Raw genomic sequence first — 24,173 nt, forward strand, 5'->3', positions numbered from 1 at the left:
TACAGTTGTGGGCAGACATTCTTGGTGGAGCTTGCGTGTCTCTCAATTGTATCAGGTTTGTTTTCTTTTGTACTATATGCAGGAAATGGCATTCTTATTTTCCAAATTCCATTTCTTCAATTAGTCTAAAAACACAACCAGTATTGTTTAAAACGTGCAAATTCCAGGAAACATAAAATGTGGGGGCTTGACTGATGGGAAGACGGTGCAATGGCTTGGATTTTAAATTGAGGTGGTGTAAGTGTGTCTGTGAGTGAGAGAGAGAGCGAGGGAGAGAGAAAGAGCAAGAGAGATAAAAGAGCACGCACGAGAGAGGGAGAGAAAGAGAACTTGTTTGCCGTGGAAGTGGAGGGCAGAGAGGTGGGATGTAGGAACTCAGAAGGGTGTTCCCTGTTAAAAACAATAGATGTCAGTCGAGAAACTCCTCGGAGAATGCAGAATTTTCAGAATTCGGGAATACTTTTCTCCAGTTGTCTCACCAACCTTCAGATTCAGTTTTTCTGAAAAGGAGTGACAGAGTGACTGCTGCTATACAGGTGAGGAAGTGTACAGTTATGTGGGGGATGATGTCTTTGTGTGTTATTGTGATTTATTTTATGACTTCTGCTTTTTTTTTTTTAACCCTAACCATTATTGGACTTTTAAAACTAATGTGTTTGTATCGCATTTCTCAAGCAACCAAATCACTGTGCAGGAGAATTAAAGAACAAATTGGAGGCTGTAGTATTTTTATATATGTAGTGGTGTTTTAAAAATTCAGCAGACTCAAAAGAGAACTTTGATCATCCTGTAAACAAGTGACCTGTTAAACATTAGTAAACCATCCTTATCAGCATGTCTGATAAGGATGCATAATGCTTTAAAGCAAAGATCCAGATTTGAAATGGGTGCCTTACGGTCAAGCAATTTATTAAAAATATATGATCTCATGGTCAACCACCTCGTAAGTTCTTGAGCAGAATGTGTAACATATGTCTGTGTTAAATTAGAATAAGCTTAGTACAATTTGCTAAACGATCATATTTAGAGTCTAATTTGATTAATGTTGTTTTCTATGTTCACGATGCTTTTGCTTTGTTCAAAGTTGGTCTTTTAATCAAATTAAGTGCTTTGACAAAATGTTTTAAAAGATCTCTGCTTCTGAGAAGTTTGTAAAGAATTTGAATTTGTTGCCGCATTGTTTGCAAGTCAACGACAAGTAGATTAGTTTTAACAGTTTCCGAAGATGTTGTTTGAAAATAAGAATGGAATGGCTTTAGCTCCAGTTACCTTATTTGACAGATATTCTTAATGTCATTGGGAATACAAAAATCAAAGCAATAGCCCTATATGGGTCTGTTAATATGTAAGCAGTCTATTTAACAGTATATTTACTTTAACTTTACATGCACCCAGATTGAAAAGAAAAAAAGACAATTACATTTTTTTTTTTTTTTTTTAGAAGCAACAGATGGTTCCATTGACAAAGAAATGAACAAAAGAATTTGATCAGGCTGATAGGGACTGTGTTTGTCTTGCTGGGAGAGATAATGGCATTATGAACAAAATGAATCAGCTTGTCTCAATAGAACAATTAAAGCCTAGCAAACCTAAAGTATAAAAGATCTCTGAATTGCTCACATCTTGTCTTTTATAGCGTGTGCAAACATCTTGTCAGCCATTGTTCAACCATGTTGGACTGTCAGACAGGGTAAACGTTGTGACTGCACAGTATTCATGTGATTTACACTGTAAACTGTGTGAAATGTGCCATATTAGAGGGAATGAAAAGTGGGTGATATATTGTGCATACAATGTTATGAATGCAAACATATGTGGGCGCCTATCATCAACTGATGTTCAAATGACACTTTTGAAATTGAATAGGCAGGCCAACACACAAAAGAACAACGTGCACCCAATATAATACCAGGGTGGAGCCTCCTAATGGCTTGGCAACTTTACGGCAACCTGAATATCTAGGTTAACTGAATAAGTTGTTGTGAAGAACGTTCAGACGTCATTAGCTTCAAAGTGATCCCCTCAGAAATTGTAATGTGTGTATTTATTACATACCTGCATTTTTACATCTATCCATCAATCTATTTTCACACATGCTGTATAATCTAAGACAACTGCAGATTCCATAGACCAAGCATTATGAGTGAGGTAAGGTTGGGAGTCAGCTTTAAGGTTCGCTGCATAATGCGTAATAGTGCAGGTCAAGCGACACAATCAGCTGCTGTTTCTAACAATGGTCCCTTCTCTTCAGCCAACCTCAGTCTTTTTCTCTCACACTCCCCATCAAGCTGTTCCCCCCACTTAGTTGTCTATGCCCGGTGTTGCATAACATTCACACTGGTTTAATTTTTAGAGGCACTGACCTAGTGACCAGTGTGGTCATCTTTAGACAGTAAAACACTTCAGTCACCTAGGGACAGAAATGTGCTGCTGGATTGGGCTGAAATGTTCAGGACTGTTCTCCTTTGGCCACAATCCAAATCGTTGATGTCAAAAGTCTCAGTTTGAGTATCAGAGTCAGTGACATCCCCTGACCTTGCAGCATTCTTGCACATTTACAGTGACCAGACAAATATATCTCATCAACTATTGATGGATTGCCATTCAATTTTCATTCATGGTTCCCAGAGGACGAACGCTAATGACTTTGATGATTCCCTGATGTATGTGTGTTAGCGTGCGTGTGCATGCGTATCCATCTACAGTTTGGACTTACTGGAAAGTTTATTTATTCTTCTAACTATAAGCTCTGGATGCATTAATCATATTTCTCGTATTCTTATTATGTTCTGTTCATGTTTTGAGATGTGGCATGAGTCACAATCCCTATGTCAGGAACTTTTGACTGATACCAACTGAGTTTTCATCAGACTGTCAAAACAATTCAGAGGTGTAATAGATACACACCTCAGCCTCAGGGTGGGGCACACCACACCACCGTTGACTTCATGTTGTGTCTGGGTTGTGTGTGTGTGTGTGTGTGTATTTGTTTACGTGAGGCACTGCGCCACGTCATTGTTTTTGCATGTATTTGTGCAGATGCATGGCTGTGTGGGTGTATGTTTGGGTACATAACATTTGAGAGGCAAATAGACACTGGAGGGAAGCTCAAGAGTAAAGGACACAAAAGGGGGCCAAAAAATAGCTGATGTGCTTTATGTCCAGGGGCTTAAAACGTTTGGAGTGGGAGGAGGTGTAGGAGGAGGAACAGTGAGAGAGAGAAATAGGAGGGTGCAAGTTACCAGGAATAGTTTAGTTGTGTTTTCTCAACAGGGCTTGGTCGTTCCTTTTTGAGCAGCTCTCTCTCAATCTGCGGAGCATTGAAACAACGCTACACAGCGGCAGTCTTTATTACTTGGGTCTCAAAGAGGGGCAAGTCAGGCACCCTTCAAGCCGGATTCAGTTACACTGCTATAGAAAGAATAGGGAAGAGCGAGAGAGAAAGAGAGAGCGAGAGACCGAATCAACCCAGGTTTTGTAGTTGAATCCAGTGGAGCAGAAGGGTGAGAGGAAGAGCACCAAGGACAAGGACATCACCCCAGTTAGTTACTGGGGTGATCTTACCTCCAGGGAGGGAGGGCAGAGTACTGTGTTGGATGAGAAAGACAACTACATCATGTGGGTGAGTGCAACTAAAAAGAAGAATCAACATGTTTGTTGCAGAAGTCAGGTCACTGGTTTGCATTGGAGGGGCCATTTGAATATCATCATCAATACATATCCTGGTAACGATAGATACTGTGGTACAAACTGAAAGTATTCTGTGTTTGCTTACTTGTGCTCAACTAGTTTCTGTAGTGTACTACTGGCTCATAGCAGCACTAAATGGGAACATATACAGTTGGCTGTAATTTTATAACAGTATATACTGTTTACTGATCCCCAATGGGGAAATTAAAATGTACAGTGTTTTGTTAGTAATCAATACACACGGGCCTGAAATACACATGCTCAGGTTCTATTGGCTGGGGGGGGTCAAGAGCACCTGGTACTGCCTGGTACTGCCCAGGAGGTGAAGTAGCATCTCTCCAGCCATCAATCCACACTCCGTACTTTGGTACGTATGGGGACTTTGGTTCCCAATCCAACTCCCCACTGACTGAGCTACTACCACTGTAGTTGATATGTTAAGCATTTGTTGCCTTGTGTTTTATATGAATAGAAGAGAAAATACTTAGTCATCTTCAACACCATAATTTCCCATTTTTCTTGGGATCAATAAACATCTATCTATCTATCTATCTACTTTTCAGGCAAGTAGGCTTAAATTGTCTTTTGTTTGCATGCGCAAAGTCTGGTATGAAAAAAGGATTCATTAAAACATATATCACATCCAGACAGGACCCATTAAACAGATTCACATAAAATACTGAAAAAGCTACAATAAAATGAGCATTAAGGACTTGATGGTGAGGACTGGATCAAGTTTAAATAAGTAGATATAAAGTGATGTGTGCAAAGGTAGCAAACTGGCTACAAAAGGTAGCTGTCCTTACTGATAAAGATATTTTATGGCCACAGGTACAGTACATCGTATAAGACCTCTTATCACACGTGTGGTCAGTGGCCACCTGGTTCAGGTAAGGACATAGTCTCATATTAATCCAGCTGATACTCATATTACCATTTGTGCAGTTTGGCAGTTTATTTTACCTGCAGGTCAAACTTCAAAAAGGTAATTTGTGCGCCACCCCCTTTGTTATATGACTGAGCATATGTCCGTGGACCTGATGTGAGAGTCTATCGCGTGACCTACTCAACACTAACTGTACACCATATAAATGTGCTTTATTGTGCCTCTAAATATGGGGGGACTGCACTGGTCTAGAACTCTGCCTTTGAATAAAGCTTGTTGAACATGTCACACACGCCGCATAGTTTCAGTTTCAGTTTAGAGGAACATTATCCAATAAAGCTGAAAAGCAGCAAGGTGAACATCTCAATTGAACAAAAGGTTACCCTGTCAAGGCTTTTAACTGTTAGGGCTGACCCAGTTATTCTTTTCTGCTGGAGCAGTTCCTACTGTTGCTGCGTTAAAGCAGCAGTGGGTAAAATGCAAAAACAAGAAAAGCTACACATACTGTATGCCTGTTTTTTTTTTATCATGATCATTGTGGAGCTGGCCTCATTGTGACTTGCAATATTCACAATTAAATGGACGTATAGAATAGAAACACCCCTAAATTCCATTGGCATATACTTGGGCCATCTCCACTTCTAGTTAAACCTGTAGTGAGAAATACAGCAAAGAAAGTGTAGTTTCCCTGACTGTGTCGCGGCAGCTAGATTTTGTAAATGTGTCAAAAGAGCTGTTAATACATGTGACCGCTACGCACAACTGTGGCTATAATTCAGCCCTTTTCTGCAAAACATCATTCAGTAAAATCTCAATCAATAAAAGAAAAATGTATTACTTCCATGGACTTAAAATGATTGTTTATTTAATGGAACTTGCTGCCCTGGCCTTTGTGGTTAAAAAAAAAAAGTACTGTCACACGGGCATTGGCATACACATAACGGCCAATAGGATCTCTGTGTGTGTGTGTGTGTGTGTGTGTGTGTGTGAGATTGTCTAGACTTCTTTCAGAACACTTTATTAAAAAGTTTTATTTGCACTGAATTACAATATGCTGTAAATTTATTATGGATTTTTTTGCCCAATAATTCCAAAAATAAACTGCCTCCCCTAGCTTCACTACATTACCTTTTACTGTCTAAGTAAGACATAATGGTAACGCTTAGCAATCTGATTGTTTTGAAATATTGCTCCGACTCATAGAATGGTTAATTATTCACGATACAATGATGACATTTATGTTTCCCAGAAGGCACTATTATTCCATGCCATAGAGGTATGACCAAACAGAACTTGTATTTTTAGGTCCCTATGTTTTTCCACTCCTAACAACAGGACTTCCTTTAGCAATATTTCTGGTTTCCCAGGTAGGTGGACCTCCCACTTTTTTGTGCTGTATCATTCATCTCGCCTTTTTAGCTCTTACCTATTCAATTTATACTGCATACCATCAGGGGATGATGGCCTGGTTACTCCTACTAATATTTCTGGTATCAGTGATTCTTTTAAGGGTGTGTATCATTCGGCATATGTTAAAATCAAATTATTAGTTTACAAAAATGGATCTCTGTTATGCAGGTTTTACAACGTTTTTAGGTTTCATACACTTTACTGTATGAAATCAATGGGATGCCAAAACTTCAAACAGGAGACAATATGTCAGAATCACCTTACATCCTGTTACATAGAGTGAAAAGTGTATGGCTATTAACTAAATATATGAAACAAAATACCATAGGCTAAGTAATGAGACATCTTGTGTTACATACCAAAATGCTGCAGTAAAACAATCCGTGTTTCAATGTAAACAAAAATTTGAGCAAGATTTGATGCCACAACAAGAATAAAGTGTCTAGGTCTTTGTTGCTTTAAGTTGGATGTAACCATTTGAAATACTATCTTATACAAGAGTTTCTCAGGGAGTGTCTCAAACTAACAGTCATGGCCAGAACAGCTGATTGGCAGCAGGATAAAGTAAGCACCTCCCTAAGAAAGAAACCTGCCCAACAACATTCTTTGCCCTTCTCTCTTCATTGAGTCTACACACTTTTCTTGTTCCTTCAATTTGACTGACAAGAGCCGATTGTGGATCAACACAGAGATGAGCTTTATAAAACCTCTTACACCAAAGTTGATTTTAGCAAGTTCTTTAAATTAAGTAATTACAGTAGAATGTTGTAAAACATATGCAAATTAGGGAATTTACCAAATATTTTGAAGTAGAAGTGAAAACTGGATAGGGGTAGGCTATATAACAGCGTTCCCTATTAGCTGTTTTGTTTAGCGTTTGTTTTAGCAATTCCTCATTTAGTCATCAAAGATCCTTCACTAGATCCAATACAACATATCAACCAATACTGTAAATATGTTTGTGGTTCAAACAATCAATGAAAAGCTGTGAGGAGGAGACAAAGAAAGAACAGCCGGTAGAGGATAGTGCTCAAGCCAGTAACTATATACAATCTGCTGAAATCCTCCAAATAGGCCAGTCAGCAGCCACATTGATGTGATACTTGAGCTATAAGACTACAGGATGAATCATATTCGTTTTAGATTAATTACATGCTACAACATGTACCTACCAACTACAGGAGATGAAAGACAAAGAGTGAAAGAGTCACAACACAGATGACCCTAGTTTGTGCACCAGGTATTGCACCATTAAATCCTCGTGCTACAATTTTACGTGTAGTAAGTAAACTTATTTTGGGGGGGTTTCCTGTAGGAACACTAATAATTTGATGTTCCAACGGCATCCAAACTATGAAATACTACTTAAATCGTATACCCCTGTTGTCAATAACCTACAATGTTAGATATCAGTCGCTTTTGCTTCTGTAAATGCGGTAAATCTCTGAAAATATAAGTTCAACTCTTTCGCCAGTACAAGGCCTGAGGCCTTGCCACCAGGTGCTCAAGGTAACCCCAACCAACCTGCTGCGCAAATAAAACCAGGAGTTACAAGCATAGATCTGGACGTGATAAAGTCGGACATCCTCGTCTCTCTGACAGGGAGATCGGTCAATAGTGATAAGACAGGAACTGAAAAACACAAGACGACGATTTCTACACACTAAAATGTGAACTACTTGCGGTAAAAGCTTAAGTTGTAAACAACGCCACTAAAATCCGGTGCGAAATTGAGCAAATTAGAGGAAATGAGCTCTCAACATGGTCCGATGTCGGAAGTTGTTTCCCTTCAAACCAGGGTGAGCACTCCTACAAGTGAAGGGGAAGACCGGATTGGAAAATTTGAAGATCTGAGGTGCGGATGAGAGGAGGGAACATCCGGATTTTGGTAGTCCCAGAACTGCCGGGCTCAAGTTCAACCACGGCAGTTTCTAACCTAGGCCACTGAAAGAGACACTGCGGATGGACAAAGATATCAATATTGATTGCTATAATCGCAGTCTCTGGTCTAGGAAACCGGGAGATAAACCCTGTGCCATTGTTACAAAATAACACTATGACGGAGACAGTATACAGACTTTAATAAGAGCTCCAGATCTGGTTCCATTGAGTTACAATGGGAACCCGGCGGCCATCTACCCAGATTACACAGCAAGTGTAGCCAGAGCAAGAGCGGCCTTTACGGATGTCCAAAAACTACTCCGAGGACGACAAGGAGTCAGATTTGCTCTGCTTTTTCCAGACAGATTCCGAGTCACACACACACAACGGAGAGAAGGAATTTCGGGATGCGGCTGACGCAAAGGACGAGGTGAAAAGGAAAATAATCCTAGGGACAGAGACTGAGACCTGATAAGCATACCTCTAACCTGGTGGGAAAAGAAAATCGTTGATAAGTACCGGAGTCTTTATATAAACGTATAAGATCTAGCCTACTCCATTTCTGAAATTTTGACGCTCCATCTCATATCCATATACAGTTATGATGAATCTGTCATGTAGGAAAGGTAGCGCGACTGTGGCGGCACATTGAGACTGCAGCATGTGTACTTGCACACGTAATTGTGTGTGCGTCGCCGTTACAGGTGCACACGTTTGACCAGTGTCGAAATGAGTACATTTTATTAACAGTAACCGTCTGGTTATCTTGCTCCAAGTTAAGATGCCTGATTTATTTAACATTTTAAATTTAGAGTTTTTGTTTTTGACCATTCACCTATTGAACTCTCATTGAACATAGGACCGAAAAACACCACATAGACAATGGAGGTTAAATGCATCTCTCCTTAATGATAAAGAGTTCATCAACCTCATCACGACAGAACTCAAATTTTATTTGGAACCCAATACCTCCCCGGAAATATTAGCATTTATATTACGGGACTGGGCAAAAGCCTACCTCAGGGGTTGTTTTATCTCGTTTGCAAGTGCCAGAAAGAAAAAGAGGGATGCTAGACAACAGGAACTACAGTAAACAATTATAAAATTGGAATAACAAAATAAGCAGAGCTCAAATCCTACTCTCTTAACTAATCTTAGAGAGGCACGAAGGGAATATGATAATCTGGTCACTGAAAAAATTGAGGGCAATCTAAGGTTCACCAATCAGAAGAATTATTAGCATGGTAATAGAGCTAGCCGGTTAGATTTGATACCGCCTTGCTCTGACGTCATGCACACCTGGGCAACAATAACCTCACAGGATCAAGGCAGCCGCTCAGCTGATCTAACAGCCGATTGGTTCAGAATTGACTCAACATGTTTTATTTAAACTTTTAATTGATTTTGAATTGGAGGGATTTGAATTGCTATTCTGATTTAAAGGCTTATTCTGTAAACCACATGTTGTGTGGCTGATAGTTACGTTTAAAAGTCAAAGAGACTAAATCCGTTCAGTTTACGGATCATCTACAGTGTGTTTTTAATGAAAATCTGCGACAGATGCATGTAAAGCGTCTTGACAGCTAACAGGACCTAACAGGACCTAACAGGATGTGAGTGTTTCTGTGACTTCCTGTCTGAAGGCTACTGGAAACGGCTGGAAACTGTCCAACTTGAGACTTGTACTGGCAAATTTTTGTCAACCCCCTGTTGCTGCCTGCTCTCGTCCACTTAAGATCGATATTTATTGATCAAAAGAAATGGGAAATGATGGTGTTAAAGCAGCAAAATCAGTCACACAGCACAGAATATAAACATAAATGAAATACTAGGATACAAATACATACATACAATGTACATGAAATTATAATAATAATAGTCTGGTTTGCAGACCAAACTAGACACAGTTTATCTTGATCGACTCTATTGTCAGACGACTTGAAGCCACTTTCGGAGCTAGTGCTGCTACTTTAATTGGTAAAGAGTTGCATGTGCAAATCTGCTCCAAACATTCAGTCCTTTCAATAGGCCCTTTTTACAGAAGCCATTTTGACATGTCATTGCAGGGCAAAACCACAGACAGTTACTGGGGGAAAAAAGCAGGTGAAATTGATTCGATCGATTCATTTTCGTCCCGTTCTGTTTAGTGTGTCACAGACATTCCAGTGAGCAAGCTCCTGCATGCTGGCTACCAGGGCCTTAGCCAACCTAAAAGGGAACAGGGCCATAGTTAACGTTATTAGCTAGCTAAATACACCAGTGTTTACCATACAATGACGTCTAAAATGGCTAAGGTTATGAAAAGGACCTATGAAGCCGCTGTGGTCATGCGTTCCAACGCCGAATGCGATTGAGTTACCATTGGTTAACGTTGGGCTATGCAAACGTACGAAAAAAACAACATTTAAATAAAACAACTAGTTTAGTTAACCGTTAGCTAGCTACTTACCCCGAGTCCCAGCGTTCCGATTTGCCCGCGCCCCGGCCCGGCTAAGCTGACGTACACTCCCGACCTGTTGCTCCACTGAAGAGACCAAATAGATCATCTAACTCCCGGTAGGAGCGAATAAGCTGGCCACTATGGCCGACCCCCAAATTACCCAAGTGAAGGTTTAATGTTGCTGAAATGAGTTTAGCAACGAGTAACGACAGTTAACTGGCACTTCCTAACGCTCCGTAACGTTACCGTTACTGAAAAAGTAATCAATGACCCCATGCACAGAGTTTGGTTCAAACTTTAAGAAAGAGATTGCCATAAATGTTTAATTTCAACTTCAAGCCCCCCTTTTATGAGTGAATTTACCAGGTGTTTGTAATCGACTGTTCGGTGACTAGCTAGCTAACTGAGATAAATGAGTTACAATTCAGAGTGGCGTGCTGTCTTAAGAGTTTTTTCTTGTTAAAATATTAAATAATTTTACCATTCGGGTACTTTCAAGTGAAATGAGAAAAACAATCAAACTCAAATACTCAAAAACGTAGTTTTTTTTTAAGGCTCAACAACTAAAATGGGTGGCAAACACAGAGTTGAATGGATCCTAGCTGTCTCTACCTAACTAAAGTATTTTTCCTTACACACACAATGTACTATATGCATGCTGTTTTGAGGCGTACCTTGTCTTATGTTTGCTTGTTATTCTGTCCTCAGACAACCGCCCAGGTGCCTCTTGAAGAAAGCACTAGACCGTTGAATTCCAGGCAGGCAGGTAAGCTGTCCGTTGGTGATGGTTTCATGTTAATCTATGTTGTTTTATGAAAACCTTGTTAACCACACAAACTGTTTTGTTCGACAGAGAACTTACAGCACATTGGGTGCATACTTTTTTTTTTACCACTTTTACTCATTTTCTGTTGTGCTTTTCACTCATTTGGGATTTCTGTTCTGTCATCCCCCTTTTTTCTTTTATTGCCTCTCTTGTGTGTCTCTCTTAATTGCTGTGTCTGGTTTCTCCCCAGTGGTTCCACGCCCAGGCCTCCACAGAAGGCCCATGACGGCTCCAAAGACTCAGAAAGAAAAGGCGTCTAAGAGGAAGAAAGTGTTGCTGACTGTCCTAACAGTTGGGATTTTACTGGGCATACTGGTTACTGCAGGATACTTCAGTGAGTCGCAATTCTTGGATGTAGTTTCTACTTCTAACAACACACACAAACACCACAAGATGGCATGCTCAACAGGACCCTATTTAATGTCCATCAGCTCGGGTACTAGAGAAACATGTTTTGTAAAGGTGTGGCAGAATGCTATCCTAACCGGTTTTCTTCCCTCTTCTTCCAATGCACCACTCTTTCCCCCCTCCAGTTAAGGTGCTGATTGAAAGCAAATATTTCTTCTGCAAGCGTTCAGTAAAGTTCATCCCCATAGAAGAAGCATGTGACGGGAAAGATGACTGTGCTGGAGGAGAGGATGAAATTACATGTCTGTCGAGTTTTACGGTCAACACTACCTTTCCAGGTAAAACAAGACACCTGATGCTGTCGCTTTGTCACAGGCACAAAAACAAATCTTGAAAAAATGACTCCTTGTTTTTCTCTGTACCATTCCTCCCTCCAGTGCGTCTCATCACAGGGCAGCTGGTCCTGCAGGTGTACAGTAGTGGCGCAGGTTGGCGGAGTGTGTGTAGCGACGACTGGACTGAGCAGCACACAGAGACAGCTTGTAAACAACTAGGCTACACATAGTGAGTTTACACATGAAAATATGAGTTAACATCCATTGCATTGATTGTGTTGATTTTTGTGTCTGTGTTATTTGACCTGAAATCAAGTCTTACATTGCCTCTTCTGCCTTAACAGTAAACCTCGTAACACCATTGTCCCAGTGGACACTCTGACATCTTTCCTAAAAACTGGACCATTCACAGCTATCAGGCCTGGGACTACGAACACACCCATACATCAGGCTACCATTGACCGGTGAGGAAGACATCTCCTATGAAATAGCAACAGCACTTTTAACCTCAGATCTTAAGTAATCTTAAAAAAAAGCCCATCAGATCAGAAAACTCCGAGTGTGTGCTGTTGCTTTAATCATTCACTTTATATCAAGACACAGCTGTTGACAGAGAGCTGATTCCCATTTGCTATTGACTTAAAAAATAAAAGCACATTATACACTTCTCTCCCCCCTCTTTATCTTCTGTTCCTATCTGTGTTTCCTTGAACACATTTTACTTGGAATTTCTCTGACAGCTTTTAAATGTTGCTCTCCCCCTTCATTTCTCTTGTTCACATGTCTTTTTATCATAGTTTCTATTCCTAAAACAAAAAAATCCATGTTTTTTGTTCCTCTTTGTCCCTTATGAAAGTGAATTAAAAAAGGTAGTTTATTCAAACAAAGCAGAAGAGAAACTGCAACAAGGTTCAGCATGGGGGTAAAGTTTGATCAATGTTTTACTGTGTACCTTGTCTCTTTTACTATTTGTGTAGCCATTTGTTTTACATGTGTAACTTTTGAATGCCTTTTCTCCAACAGCAGTGTGTGCACATCCGGATCCGTGGTATCTTTGACCTGTTCAGGTGAGTTTTTTTTTTATTATTATTTATTTATTTTTTTAGAAAATCAACTGCTGTCACTGACATTGTTCAGTTTTCTAACGAGGCACAGTTGGGCGGAAGATGACATGGTTGTTAGACTCACACTGACGGGCCCATACATGTCTACAGTAAGCAGTGAAACTCTTAGCAACACATGAGTGGTTTCCTTCATTTTTTACAACCAATCCAAAACAGAGTTTGTGGAGGAAATGAAACTCTAGCCTGACCTTTACTGTTCGAAGAATTGAAGAATCAACATGAATAAAACAAAATCATAGAATAAAAGTTTGGTTGAAATGGACCACAGTGAAGAAGAAACTAATCTTAACAACATAACTTTGTTCATCAGACTGTGGAAAGGTGCACTCTCAGGACCGTGTGGTTGGGGGCACAGATGCTTTCATTGAAGACTGGCCCTGGCAGGTTAGCCTGCAGCAGGGAGGCCAACACACATGTGGAGGGTCACTGGTGTCACCGAATTGGGTTGTTACTGCAGCCCACTGCTTTACTAGGTCCGTATAGTTCCCATATGTACCATTTCAAATGGATTTCCCTTGTGATTAACATCTAATACTGTACATAAACGCATGCTTACACTTTCCCCTCACTCTCTTCTTTTCGGCCTTGCAGCAGTAAAAAAGAGCTGAGTCGCTGGAGAGTTGTGTCAGGCCGGACATATATGGGCTCACTGGGAGGTTCCTTTGTAGACAGGATCATAGTGAATGGAAACTACAATCCAGCACTAAACGACTACGACATTGCACTGATGAGACTCAGCAGCCCAATCACAGTGGAAGGTTAGAGTTTAATTTAATACTCATAAAAACACAGTTGGGTGTATTTATTTTATTGATTAACTGACCTTTTATAGAGGCTGTAGTTTGAATTTAAATCTGAACAGTTCTGATTAGGGCAAATAAGGAGTCACTAGGATTTACTCTAATGCCCTCTTGTGGGGGACATGTGAAATGGCAAACTCTTCACAATAGCTCAAATTCAGACAGGGGAATTTTGAATAGTGGAATCAACACATTAACTGTACCGTTTTTTTAATTTGCCAAAGCATTGACATAAATATTAGAACCTTAAATGCTAACATTTTCATAATGAATACACTGCCCTTGTCTTTTAGTGGGCCGCAAGCCGGTTTGTTTACCTCCTAAAGCCTCTGGGCTTCCTGCTGATGCCTCCATGACGGTGACTGGCTGGGGATACCAAAAGGAAAACGGTAAGAAACCTACACTCATCATCATCATCATCATCATCATCATCATCACCATCTTCATCTTCATCAACTGCCAGATTGTACACAAGAAAGGACAACTTCTCTGAAGTGGCCACTATAATTCAAACGTTGCACTCTTGTTCTGTCTTTAGGTAAGGTTTCTCCTTCACTCCAGATGGCCTCTATCCCTCTGATAGACCGGGCGCAGTGTTCCGGCCCCACAGTGTATGGTAGCGCCATAACCCGAAGGATGATCTGTGCTGGTTTCTTGAAGGGGGGAGTTGATGCCTGCCAGGTAACAAACCACTAATTCCCGTTACAATCAATATTGATCAAGGCTGTTAAAGAAAAAAAAAGAATATTTCAAGTTATACTATATTCTATAGGGCTGCAGTTCAGTTTAAGTGGTAGTTTGTAGAATGGACCAGTATTGACATTCTTTACTGGTGAATTATTTGGATAGTCAAATGTTACTGAAGATGTTGCGCCGTTATGATTCCCAGGGGGACAGTGGGGGCCCTTTGGTGTACTTCACCTCTTCTCATTGGCATCTGGTTGGAGTGGTGAGCTGGGGCGTTGGCTGTGCCCGGGAGAGAAGACCAGGTGTCTACAGCAACGTTGAAGAGATGCTTAACTGGATTTATACAGTCATTGAGGTACAGCATACAAACAATGCTGTTTGTGTGTCAGTAAGGTCTCCTTACTAGCTTTTTCTGTAGCTTTCAACTGCATCACAGAGTAAGAGGATGGCATTTGCACAATTCAATTGTAGCTCTTTTTGTCAAACTGAGTAAACTCCTGACAAGCTAGTAAGTGGACCTTAAGTTAAAACGGACTGAATGAAAAGGATATACAAAATATAAATATATACTATACAATTGCTGCTTGGAGTCAAAGACCAAACCCTAACCCTAATAAGAACTGCATTCATACAAAGCTCAGCCTGATCATTTTAATTTCCTCCCTCCCTCCAGGAAAACCCCTGAGGTCCTCGATCATGCTGGGCAGCCACCTCAAGACTCAGGCCCCTTTACCTTGGACACTCTGTGAAACTAAAATAAAGCTTCTGTTTCGACATGGTGGACTGGAGATGAGAGACAGAAGGGGAAGTTCAAGATCAATCTCAGCAGCAACACAAATTAACTTCTAAAAACAGCCATATGCAAAAACACTAAATATACACACACACGCACACGCACAAACACATACGCCATTTCAGGCTCTTGTCTCAGGGGACAAGTATATTTATGTTATGTGTCTCTGTCCAGTCTGATTTGTATTGTAATAGATGACAAAAGAATATTTGGTATTGACGTTAGGAGTTGGCAATAACTGTAAAAAAAACGTTTTAACTCTGAAGATTGTAGAGCTTACCAGACTGGCAGACCTCAGACATAATATACTTGATTATGTGCTGATTACTGTGTGCAATGTGGTGTGAGAGTTTATACAGAAAACTACAATGTAAAGGAAGTTGTCAGAAGGCCAGAGCAGTGGAAGTAAGTGTGAAGCTTCACCATATCACCGTAATAAGTGAAGTCCAGGAGTTTAATGCATTTACGATGCTGATTTAGTTGACCTGACTCATGCCCCTATTAAAGGGAAATGCACTTTTACTGCGCAGATGGTGTGCTTGTTTCCTATCACATATTGTTTCACATGAGCACTTTAAGTGAAAACCACATGACCTTACTGTATGTGCAGATGATTTGCACTGACTAAAACCACTGTTATGTTCATAATGCCACCACGCTGAGTTTCAAAGTCCAATCAGATATTGGGCGCGTGTTCAGAAAGCTCACCATGGCCAGAATATATACAGTGGTGGACAATGAGTCTTTGCCTTTACAGCTAAAAGGATATACAGTACATGTAATTAACTATAATTTGTAGCAACAGAGATTATAGTTGGTCAATTTTGTAAAATGTGTGCACTCAGGCAAAACCCCGCAATTTTTTCATTTTGAATGAATCATTTAAAGCAAAGTAAAAGAATACATGTACCTGGATTTATTGTTAAGCATAAGTTAATGTGTGGTATGATGTACAATCGTTGTACAGGATTAGCATTTCGTTAAGGTTTGGTGAGTGATATAATTTGACTGTATATGGTAAATTTTGTTGCTTTTTATATTATAATTATTAAATGTAAATTCTGTACATTCTTCAACTTGGCATGATTGTTTTGTCCATCAACTGACTTGATATTCTTTGCAAGCTTATGTGCTAGAAAATGGATCCCTTGTTCCATTCAGTGTTGTCGCCCCACATACACACTTGGCCAAAAGTTAAGAAAAAGAATAACCGGTAAACAAATGTATGTAAATTGTTGGACCATAAAAACAACAAGGTATTGTACAAGAAAGTTGGATTCTTCCAGTGACTATACCAAGAACTTTATTATGCTGACCTCCTGTGACAGATGGATGTCATTTTGTGTGTGACCACTTTTCCAACAACCTTACACTTTGTTTCTAACTAACTGCAGCAGAACCAGTTTTAGCAGCAAGACGTTGGGAAAAAGTATGGGGCTTAAGCTCAATTATTTGGAACCCTAAAATGTTGGAATAGGTTCCAATGTCTACAGAAAATTTAGTTCCAAAGAAGTGATGAAACACAGCACAGGACGTAAAGAGTGATAATGACTTTTGGTGCCACATTTGACTATGTATTGCTCTTTATTTCTATGACTTTGCAGCCACAGGACAGACAATAATTAAAAGAAACAGACAGTTGATTATGTATGAAAAAACATTTATAATTTCCTGAACATCAGAGTACTACAAAACCTAATGACATCCAACAGATCAGTGTTGATGTACAATAGCAGGTGTGCTACTATGCTGTCTACTACTACTACTACAAATCTTGTCTGAAAGCCAACTCCTCCTGGTCCCCCTTTAACATATCCTTTTCACCAACAGATTGATTGTATAGTTTTACCTAAAGCAGTAGCTGATCAACTTAATTATTTACTGTCAACAATAGGAAGACTGAGTAATGAGAAAACTGAAACGTGCACTTGAAATCCTTCAGAACAACACTGCAGCAGCTCACTTGCTAATTAACATGAACTGTTACATAATTAATGCATTGTTGGTTATCTCCGTGAACGACTGGGGCCTTTGAATGGATCATCCTGTATCAACAAAAGAAAAAGTTGAAGATAGAAAAAGAATTAACCCATTTATCAGGGACAACTGAAAAGTTCAGATAGTCAAGTTCATTTTTGCCAGGCAAATATAAGATGGATTATGAGTGATTAAGTGTAGGGTATATATTTCTGTTAAACATGTAACATAATAGGAGATCAGGAATCCAGATTAGTTTTAATTTCCATAATTTCATTTTCTGATCTCTTTTTACCTCATCATCATCGCTGTCATCAAAGGCAATTCCTTTAGATGACTGGCTCTGGCTCTGGGAGCTGTTCTTGGTGAAGGAGGATGACGACGACGCTGGTCTGTGGTAAGCAGAGAAGGAGCCGAGGTAAAACACATGATGACAAGCAAATTTAAAATATGAAGTTAGGGACAGAGTGGGTGAATGCAGTATGGACCGCTATGTGTACAGGTCTATCTTACTACCACATTGTGGACTGAACACACATACCTTGGAGGGGGTCGGGAAGCTTTCTTTACAGGTATATCGTCATCTGAGTCATCAATGGTCATCTGGCAATGGAAAAACATGAGAAGCAAAGTTAAGAGGCGCAGTTTACATACTGTACCTGTGTGTCATGAATTGACTTACTTCTACATCTGCATAAGATGTTGTCGCTGAAGTCCGAGATGATCTCTGGGATGAAGCTTGAAATGCTAAAGAATGATGTGTAAAGGAAAGAGAAGAAATCAAGGAAGAAATTGAAAGATAAGGAGCAGGAAAAGGTGGAACAAATTCTGATAAAATAGAATAAGAGTTCTTTGCGTTCTCTGTGATGCCTCGGTCTGGCATATTAATGTTGTATACAGAACATTAACTTGTTTGTCTATAGAACACATAATCTCGCAATCTCCTACCTTGCATAATGCTCCTGTTCTGGGTCGGTAATGATTTCTGGGAACGGCTCCGACCCGCTGGCTTTGGTTCAGAGGGTGCTGCACCTGGACGGACAGATGAACAGCTTAGAACAAGGATGTATGATGCAATGCACAACATTCTCATCAAGCAGCCGGTGAGGCTGGCCCAAAAGCAAGTCCAAACCCCCATAGACCCCCATGTTAACATGCCCAACTTTACTGCACAGTTATGTTAGCTAAAGCTAATTTCCCCCTATTAGGACAATTGTACGGTTGGGGATTTTATGAATCCTCCCTTCAAACTACATTAAGGCTTAAAGTTATGCATAATCAAGGTTGTTCCGTTTTGAGTGACAGGCGAGTGCCGTTACAGGAGGCAAGCATAGACTATAGGCTACACCCGGCCCTCCCCACCTCTATCCAATCTCCACCTCTTGGACCTGTTTTTGTTTAGCTGGGAGCTTCATTTTGACTCCCAAGAAACCTAAGGGGGACGTTACAGAGACTATGTGCATATTTGATATACTGTAGTCTATGATTATCATATAACATCTTTTGCTTTTTGCATTAAATATACCTGAACATTTAGGGTCTTATCTTGCACCTGGAGCGGCACAACGCCCGACACAAGTGTCTTCGCTAGTTTGCTAGCAAATGCACCTGCGCCCATCTTTGCGCCCAGGTACAGTATGTTCAAGTGAATGATTGCCGTATTGCTATCTTGCGGCAGCAGAAATTGATCGCGCCACTGACCAACAAAAACCTGGTCTCAAGTCAGTAACGGAGCATTTTTAATTATTATTGTTATTTAACCAGGCATTAGTAAAATGTGCCTAGGCTTGTGCACAGCGCGCACACACTATGCTTGTTCCACACACACAAGGAAGCGCACAAATCCGCCATCATATTAGCAATGTGCCATGGTACAAACGCGCCTGGCTTTTAAAGGGAATGGGAGATGGCCCTCTGATTGGTTTATTGAATGTTGCGCTCAAAACACACCCATGAATTAATGTAGACACTGAGAAAAACCCTTTTGAATTATATGCCCGGACCCTTTTTTCCACCGTCAAACTAGCAAAAGTGGAATGGACACGCCCTGAGCGCAGCCGCGCCACGGGCTTCATGCCGTGCGATTAGATCGTTAGTGTCATATGCCATTTAAAGAGTGTTCATCATTCATCATTGTCTGTGTTAAATTCCACATTATAATCAAATCACTCTACCTGTACCTGACATGTCGCATTAGTTAACCTCTTACACTCTAGGCCTACTTGATTGAATCCTCCTCTGTAAACCGAGGCTGTCCACCATAGATGAACATTGTGATTAATCGATTTCTCTTATTTCCTTTCAAATTAACTAGTGTGTACACATTGCATTAGCATTGGTAATTGTGCATACTTCTGCATCGCCCTTACACAAAGGTGTGACCTGCCAGTCAGACACTGAGTGCTCTGTATGAGCTCTGAGTCATTGCCTTGTACCAAGCTTACAGTCTTGAATAAACCTTTGGAACATCTGTGTTACTAATGTGCTTCTCTCTATGCGCCCTTATTTCTGACAGATAATATGATACCTCACCTCTCCCCCTTCCCCGACCCCTGCCTCCTCTCCCTCTGCCTCGCGTGGGGGGAGGTAAGGGGACTGAGTCTTCGTCAGAGTCCAAAGCGAGCTCGCCGGATAGTATAGGGTCAACAGGCTCATTGCCACGTTCCAAACGGAGAGCTTTGGCTCTGTTGATAGCCTGAGAAAAAGAAAGAGATAAGGCGCACACAGGTAAATAACACAGACAACACTACAATTCCAGGCTTGTGAGTTAATCACTTACTTCACTGATTTCCTTCTCTTCCTCTGTGGTGTTCTTTTTGGAGTCTCTGAATAGCCGGATCTAAAAAATGTAAAAAACACATGCACTCTTAAAATGACGACAAACAACATTAACTTCCTCAGCCCTATTTCCCATGCAATCCTCAGCCCTCACCTCTGTGTCTATATCCTGCTCCGTGGTTACTCCTCGGGCTTGGAGGTGGCGTTGCGTTTTCTCTAACTGGTAAGTGATCAGCTCCTCAATGGCGTCTTTCTCGTCTTTGTCTACAAACTCCTGGATGGCCTTCCCCATGCCTTTCTCAGTCAGAAGGGACAGCTGCACTGTCTGAGAAGAAAAAGAATACACAGTGGAAACTAGGCCTGGGACGATTCATCTACATAGTCAACGTCGTTGATTACGTACATTACCGGGTACTTTTTCTTCATAATGGAAAAACCCAAAAAGGTGATTAGAGTCAAGCAGGTACTATGTAATAGAAAAACGCCATAAGTGTTATGACACCATGGAAGTGTGAATTGTAAATCCTTGTGTGCAGTACCTGTTCAGTTGCCTCAAAGTACTGTTTAACCAGGTCCTCCACTCTCAGCCCCTCAACTGCTGTGGTTTTTAACAGTTTTCCGTAGTCAACATTGACCTCATCTACGAAACACAAAGAAGGTAACATATCAAATAGACACTACTGTACATCGATACCGTCGACCCACGGCAGTTTATTTAGCCGCCGTCTGACCTTTGATGTCCTCCTTCTGCTCACGGCGTCTCAGAAAGTGAATGATGTCTTTTGGGTTGGCTACACGTTCCACAAACTTCTGACTGAAGCGAGAAGTGTTGAACGCCTCGAAGCCTCCACTGTAGTCCACCTGGGGAAGGCAGTGAAGATGAGGAATTTGAATGTGGCGCAAATAGGAAGGCGTGTGCACACGCTGCAAGTCCGCCAACTTACCCTCAGGCGGATAAGAGGTTTCTCCGGGGTGAGCGGACATCCAAGTCTTTCTCTTTCAGCTTCCTCTAACATCTCTGTGACCTACACAGTGAGAGAAAGAAAAAGAGAAATACATAAGTGGACAGATGAAGGACAAGAATGGTAAGATTACTGGAAGACTGGCTCTGTATGTTGTATGTGACTTTAAGTGTTACCTTTGCGTAGCACAGGTTCTCCACCTTCTTTGTGACCTGGGGTGTATCAGGTGTGAATTGGTCTTGGTAGTCAGCCAGCACAACATCTTGGATGAAGAACTGACGCACTGTCTCCAGGGGGATCTTTTGCAGGTTCATCTTACGACCGTTCACCTTCAGCAGCCCTATGTGCCTGGATCCACACACAGTGTTTTGGCTATTTCATCACCTTAAAACGCACTCAGAACATAGAGTTTACTATCTATTGTTTGTGTGTCTATGTAAAACTGTATTTATATGCACTGTACTTCTTGGTTGCCTCTCCAGGGGACAGGGACGTGGCTACAGAGCTTCCAGGCTGTGTCACATAGAAGAGCTGTTGTTCATTTCTGGTTGGCGCAATCAAACACTCATGCTCGTGACCCCACACTACCAAGTCGAGAAAGTCATCCAGGAACTGCTCTGGAATGTAATTAGTGGGTCCGTGCTTACTCCTAAAGAAAAGCAATAGACAGAAAAGACAACAATTCAAAACAAAAACACAAGGTGTTGAGGAACATTGGAAAAGTGTAGCTGTTAAATCTTAAACCAGTAAAATGGCCTGACTTTTAGAGATAATGCAGTCAAAGTAAAGCTTTAATTATTCAAGAACATGTTAAGCTATTAACATCTCACTGAGGACTGAGTCACGTATTGATAGTATGCCGTATGTACTGTATCACACAGTGGACGAAACTTATCTCTAACGCTTTGAAAATTCCTGTGGCGGTTCTAAAATGTACAGCTTTTTGTTCAGTTTGGACTTTCCAACAACATTAACAGTAATATACCTGTTCTGGTGGATGGTGAAGATGTTAAACCATTCATCTTGGTCTTCTTTGGGGCGAAGCATTGTGACCTGGTTGTTGACAAACATCCTGTACAACCGCTCATCTGGGATGGAGCCTATATACACATTCATACATAATTTAGAACAGAACATGAATCATTTCATAATCTTCTCAGAACAGATTATGTTAGGTATGAATATTACCAGCACACTATGACACACAAAACAAACCCTTACCAAGACCAAATAAGGCTAGCTTGGTTTTGCCTTTCTGCATAAGGATGGGACTAATCTCTATCCTCTCCACTGAATGGGAGTGACCAAAGTGATTGACAAGACCAGAAGCACTTAGAAGATCCAACGCACACAAACCTTCAGCCTTGAGGATAATAAAGTAAACATGACATTAAATTAATGTCATGTAATATTAAATGTATAGATATTTAGATATTGTGTTGTGTCTAACAATTCCTTTTATGCTGGACTCACAACTCACCCCAGTTGGGTCATCATGGTTACCGTGAATACTGAATGCAGGAATAGAGATGTTCAGGTTTTCATCCTGATAATTAACCCAGGGGAACCTACAGCAAGCCATACACGCATATAACAACATTAATGTAACAAGAATACAACGTTTTGTTAAAATAACCACACAAACAAAGCAGAACTAACTTGGTGGTGTTGAAGTTGACATTCTGGTCACTGAGAATGTTGAACTGTATGGGCGTGTCTCCCATGCAGTATTGTCTAAGCATAGTGATGCAGTGGTGGAGGCATCGGCGGGACGGTTTGTTGTCGTGGAACAAATCCCCACCCAGCAGGATGAAATCTACCTGCAAGCAAACAAATGAGAAAATAGAAAGCAGTGGGTATTTAGAGAAGGTAGATTTTGTTATGTCCATTCAAGCAGACAGAGATATTGCATCAATCGGATTTACTGTTAAGTCATCCACATACACATCTATCAACTTGTACGTACCTGATTTGTCTTGGCACATTTCAGGATTTCCTCAAGAGTGGTAAAAGAGTCATTGCCACGGATGGCATCCTTCTCGAGGTAACCCAAGTGAATGTCTGTAGCAATCAGGATCTTGAAAGTATCCTCATCATCTCTAGAAAAAACAGCACAAAAATACAATCATAATAAATACAGATCACACATGTGATTGTTTTCTGCCCATATAAATGTTAATTATATAGATAATATATATTATCGGTCAGTCATTTGGAGAAATGTGTACCAACCAGCACAATCACCATCATTTTTTCGCAACAAACTCACATGGTGTTCTCTGAAGACATGATGATGTGGTGAAGTAAGATCTCACTCCTGACGGGTGGTCATCAAGTGGCTTCCTCTGCAGAAAATACATTTAGCCCTGAACATCTTTAAAAATATCTTCTAAGATATAGTTTTAACATGCTACAAAATATTACAGGATAACAATAATCACATTAGGAAAGTATTTATTTTTACAAAAAGTTTGTTGATATTTAAGGAGATAATACCACATATCACAATGATAAAGTCAGTATTATTTTATCAACAGACTGAGCGTTATTCGTAATAAATATAACGGAATAAATATAAAAGAAACTGTGTGAGTTCCTGAAATAAAGGCCTAATATCTGGGCCACCAAACAATATACTTTACGACACACTACAAAACATTGTGTTACGGTCTAATATTGTTACTGTGTGATAGCTAGCTAGCTAGCTAATTAACCGTAAGTGAAGCATAGACAGTTTAAGAAGTGAAGTCGTAACGTTAGCTAGCTCATAGATATACTGACAGTAACTTTATGACGTTAACGTTACGTTACGTCCTTACCAAAATAGTGAGTTAACGTTAGTTTTTACTTTTGCAAGAAATGTTATCAATGCGATAGCTAACAGGGACTAAGCTTGCATTTACATATCGGAACCCAATGTAAACCACATGTCTATTGAACTTAGATTAATATTTGTTGTGTATGCTAAAAACTACAACGTGGGAAAAACACTAACGTTACTTGCATGCATCAAAACCCACCTCCTCACAAGGCCAGTAAACATGTCAGAAAAACCCGGCATGGTTACACACTCTACCCACTTCTCACAAAGGGCTCATAGTTATTGTAGTTTTATTCGGAAACATCACCTTTCTAAACTGAAGAATCTCCGTGAAATAAAAACTACACTTCCGGTTAACAAATAGTGTGCGTTTGTTTTATCACTTAAGACGCACCGGTCTCCCTGTCTCTCAAAC

At 40.4% G+C, this 24,173-nt stretch overlaps 2 protein-coding genes across 5 annotated transcripts; one reads left to right on the top strand and one right to left on the bottom strand.

The window, feature by feature from the left end:
* The first annotated feature begins 334 nt into the window (after positions 1-334).
* tmprss4a (transmembrane serine protease 4a) lies at positions 335-15,578 on the top strand. Of its 3 annotated transcripts, none has more exons than XM_034868056.1 (13): positions 335-536; positions 11,016-11,073; positions 11,324-11,467; positions 11,667-11,819; positions 11,919-12,045; positions 12,161-12,280; positions 12,840-12,883; positions 13,251-13,413; positions 13,532-13,698; positions 14,034-14,129; positions 14,279-14,421; positions 14,630-14,782; positions 15,101-15,578. In XM_034868056.1, exons 3-13 carry the CDS (start codon positions 11,356-11,358, stop codon positions 15,110-15,112), a joined length of 1,290 nt encoding a protein of 429 aa, XP_034723947.1. In that variant the 5' UTR covers positions 335-536; positions 11,016-11,073; positions 11,324-11,355; the 3' UTR covers positions 15,113-15,578. The 3 variants fall into 3 exon arrangements, with proteins under 3 accessions (XP_034723947.1, XP_034723944.1, XP_034723946.1); XM_034868053.1 differs by lacking the exon at positions 335-536 and adding an exon at positions 3,171-3,622; XM_034868055.1 differs by lacking the exon at positions 335-536 and adding an exon at positions 10,163-10,423.
* A 1,502-nt stretch (positions 15,579-17,080) lies between these two features.
* On the bottom strand, positions 17,081-24,022 carry mre11a (MRE11 homolog A, double strand break repair nuclease). Of its 2 annotated transcripts, none has more exons than XM_034868050.1 (20): positions 23,958-24,022; positions 23,207-23,282; positions 22,904-23,036; positions 22,597-22,757; positions 22,418-22,505; positions 22,159-22,300; positions 21,923-22,037; positions 21,401-21,586; positions 21,114-21,285; positions 20,920-21,000; positions 20,707-20,836; positions 20,515-20,615; positions 20,130-20,300; positions 19,977-20,036; positions 19,730-19,892; positions 18,146-18,229; positions 17,880-17,944; positions 17,739-17,800; positions 17,493-17,589; positions 17,081-17,265 (listed from the first exon to the last, which is right to left on the bottom strand). In XM_034868050.1, exons 2-20 carry the CDS (start codon positions 23,224-23,226, stop codon positions 17,227-17,229), a joined length of 2,070 nt encoding a protein of 689 aa, XP_034723941.1. In that variant the 5' UTR covers positions 23,227-23,282; positions 23,958-24,022; the 3' UTR covers positions 17,081-17,226. The 2 variants fall into 2 exon arrangements, with proteins under 2 accessions (XP_034723941.1, XP_034723940.1); XM_034868049.1 differs by lacking the exon at positions 23,958-24,022 and adding an exon at positions 23,933-23,953 and having other exon boundaries at positions 17,081-17,267; positions 17,492-17,589.
* Positions 24,023-24,173: the final 151 nt, after the last annotated feature.

This window comes from Etheostoma cragini, chromosome 3 (genome assembly GCF_013103735.1).
Source record: "Etheostoma cragini isolate CJK2018 chromosome 3, CSU_Ecrag_1.0, whole genome shotgun sequence".
Taxonomy (NCBI): Eukaryota; Metazoa; Chordata; class Actinopteri; order Perciformes; family Percidae; genus Etheostoma; species Etheostoma cragini.

Coding starts and splice junctions, on each gene's coding strand:
- tmprss4a (XM_034868053.1), top strand. Junction 13,414..13,531: donor GCAGCCCACTGCTTTACTAG/GTCCGTATAGTT, acceptor TCGGCCTTGCAG/CAGTAAAAAAGAGCTGAGTC. Junction 14,130..14,278: donor GGGATACCAAAAGGAAAACG/GTAAGAAACCTA, acceptor TTCTGTCTTTAG/GTAAGGTTTCTCCTTCACTC.
- mre11a (XM_034868049.1), bottom strand. CDS start 23,226: ATGTCTTCAGAGAACACCAT. Junction 20,301..20,514: donor ACTTTGAGGCAACTGAACAG/GTACTGCACACA, acceptor TTTTCTTCTCAG/ACAGTGCAGCTGTCCCTTCT. Junction 17,945..18,145: donor GAACAGGAGCATTATGCAAG/GTAGGAGATTGC, acceptor ATCATTCTTTAG/CATTTCAAGCTTCATCCCAG.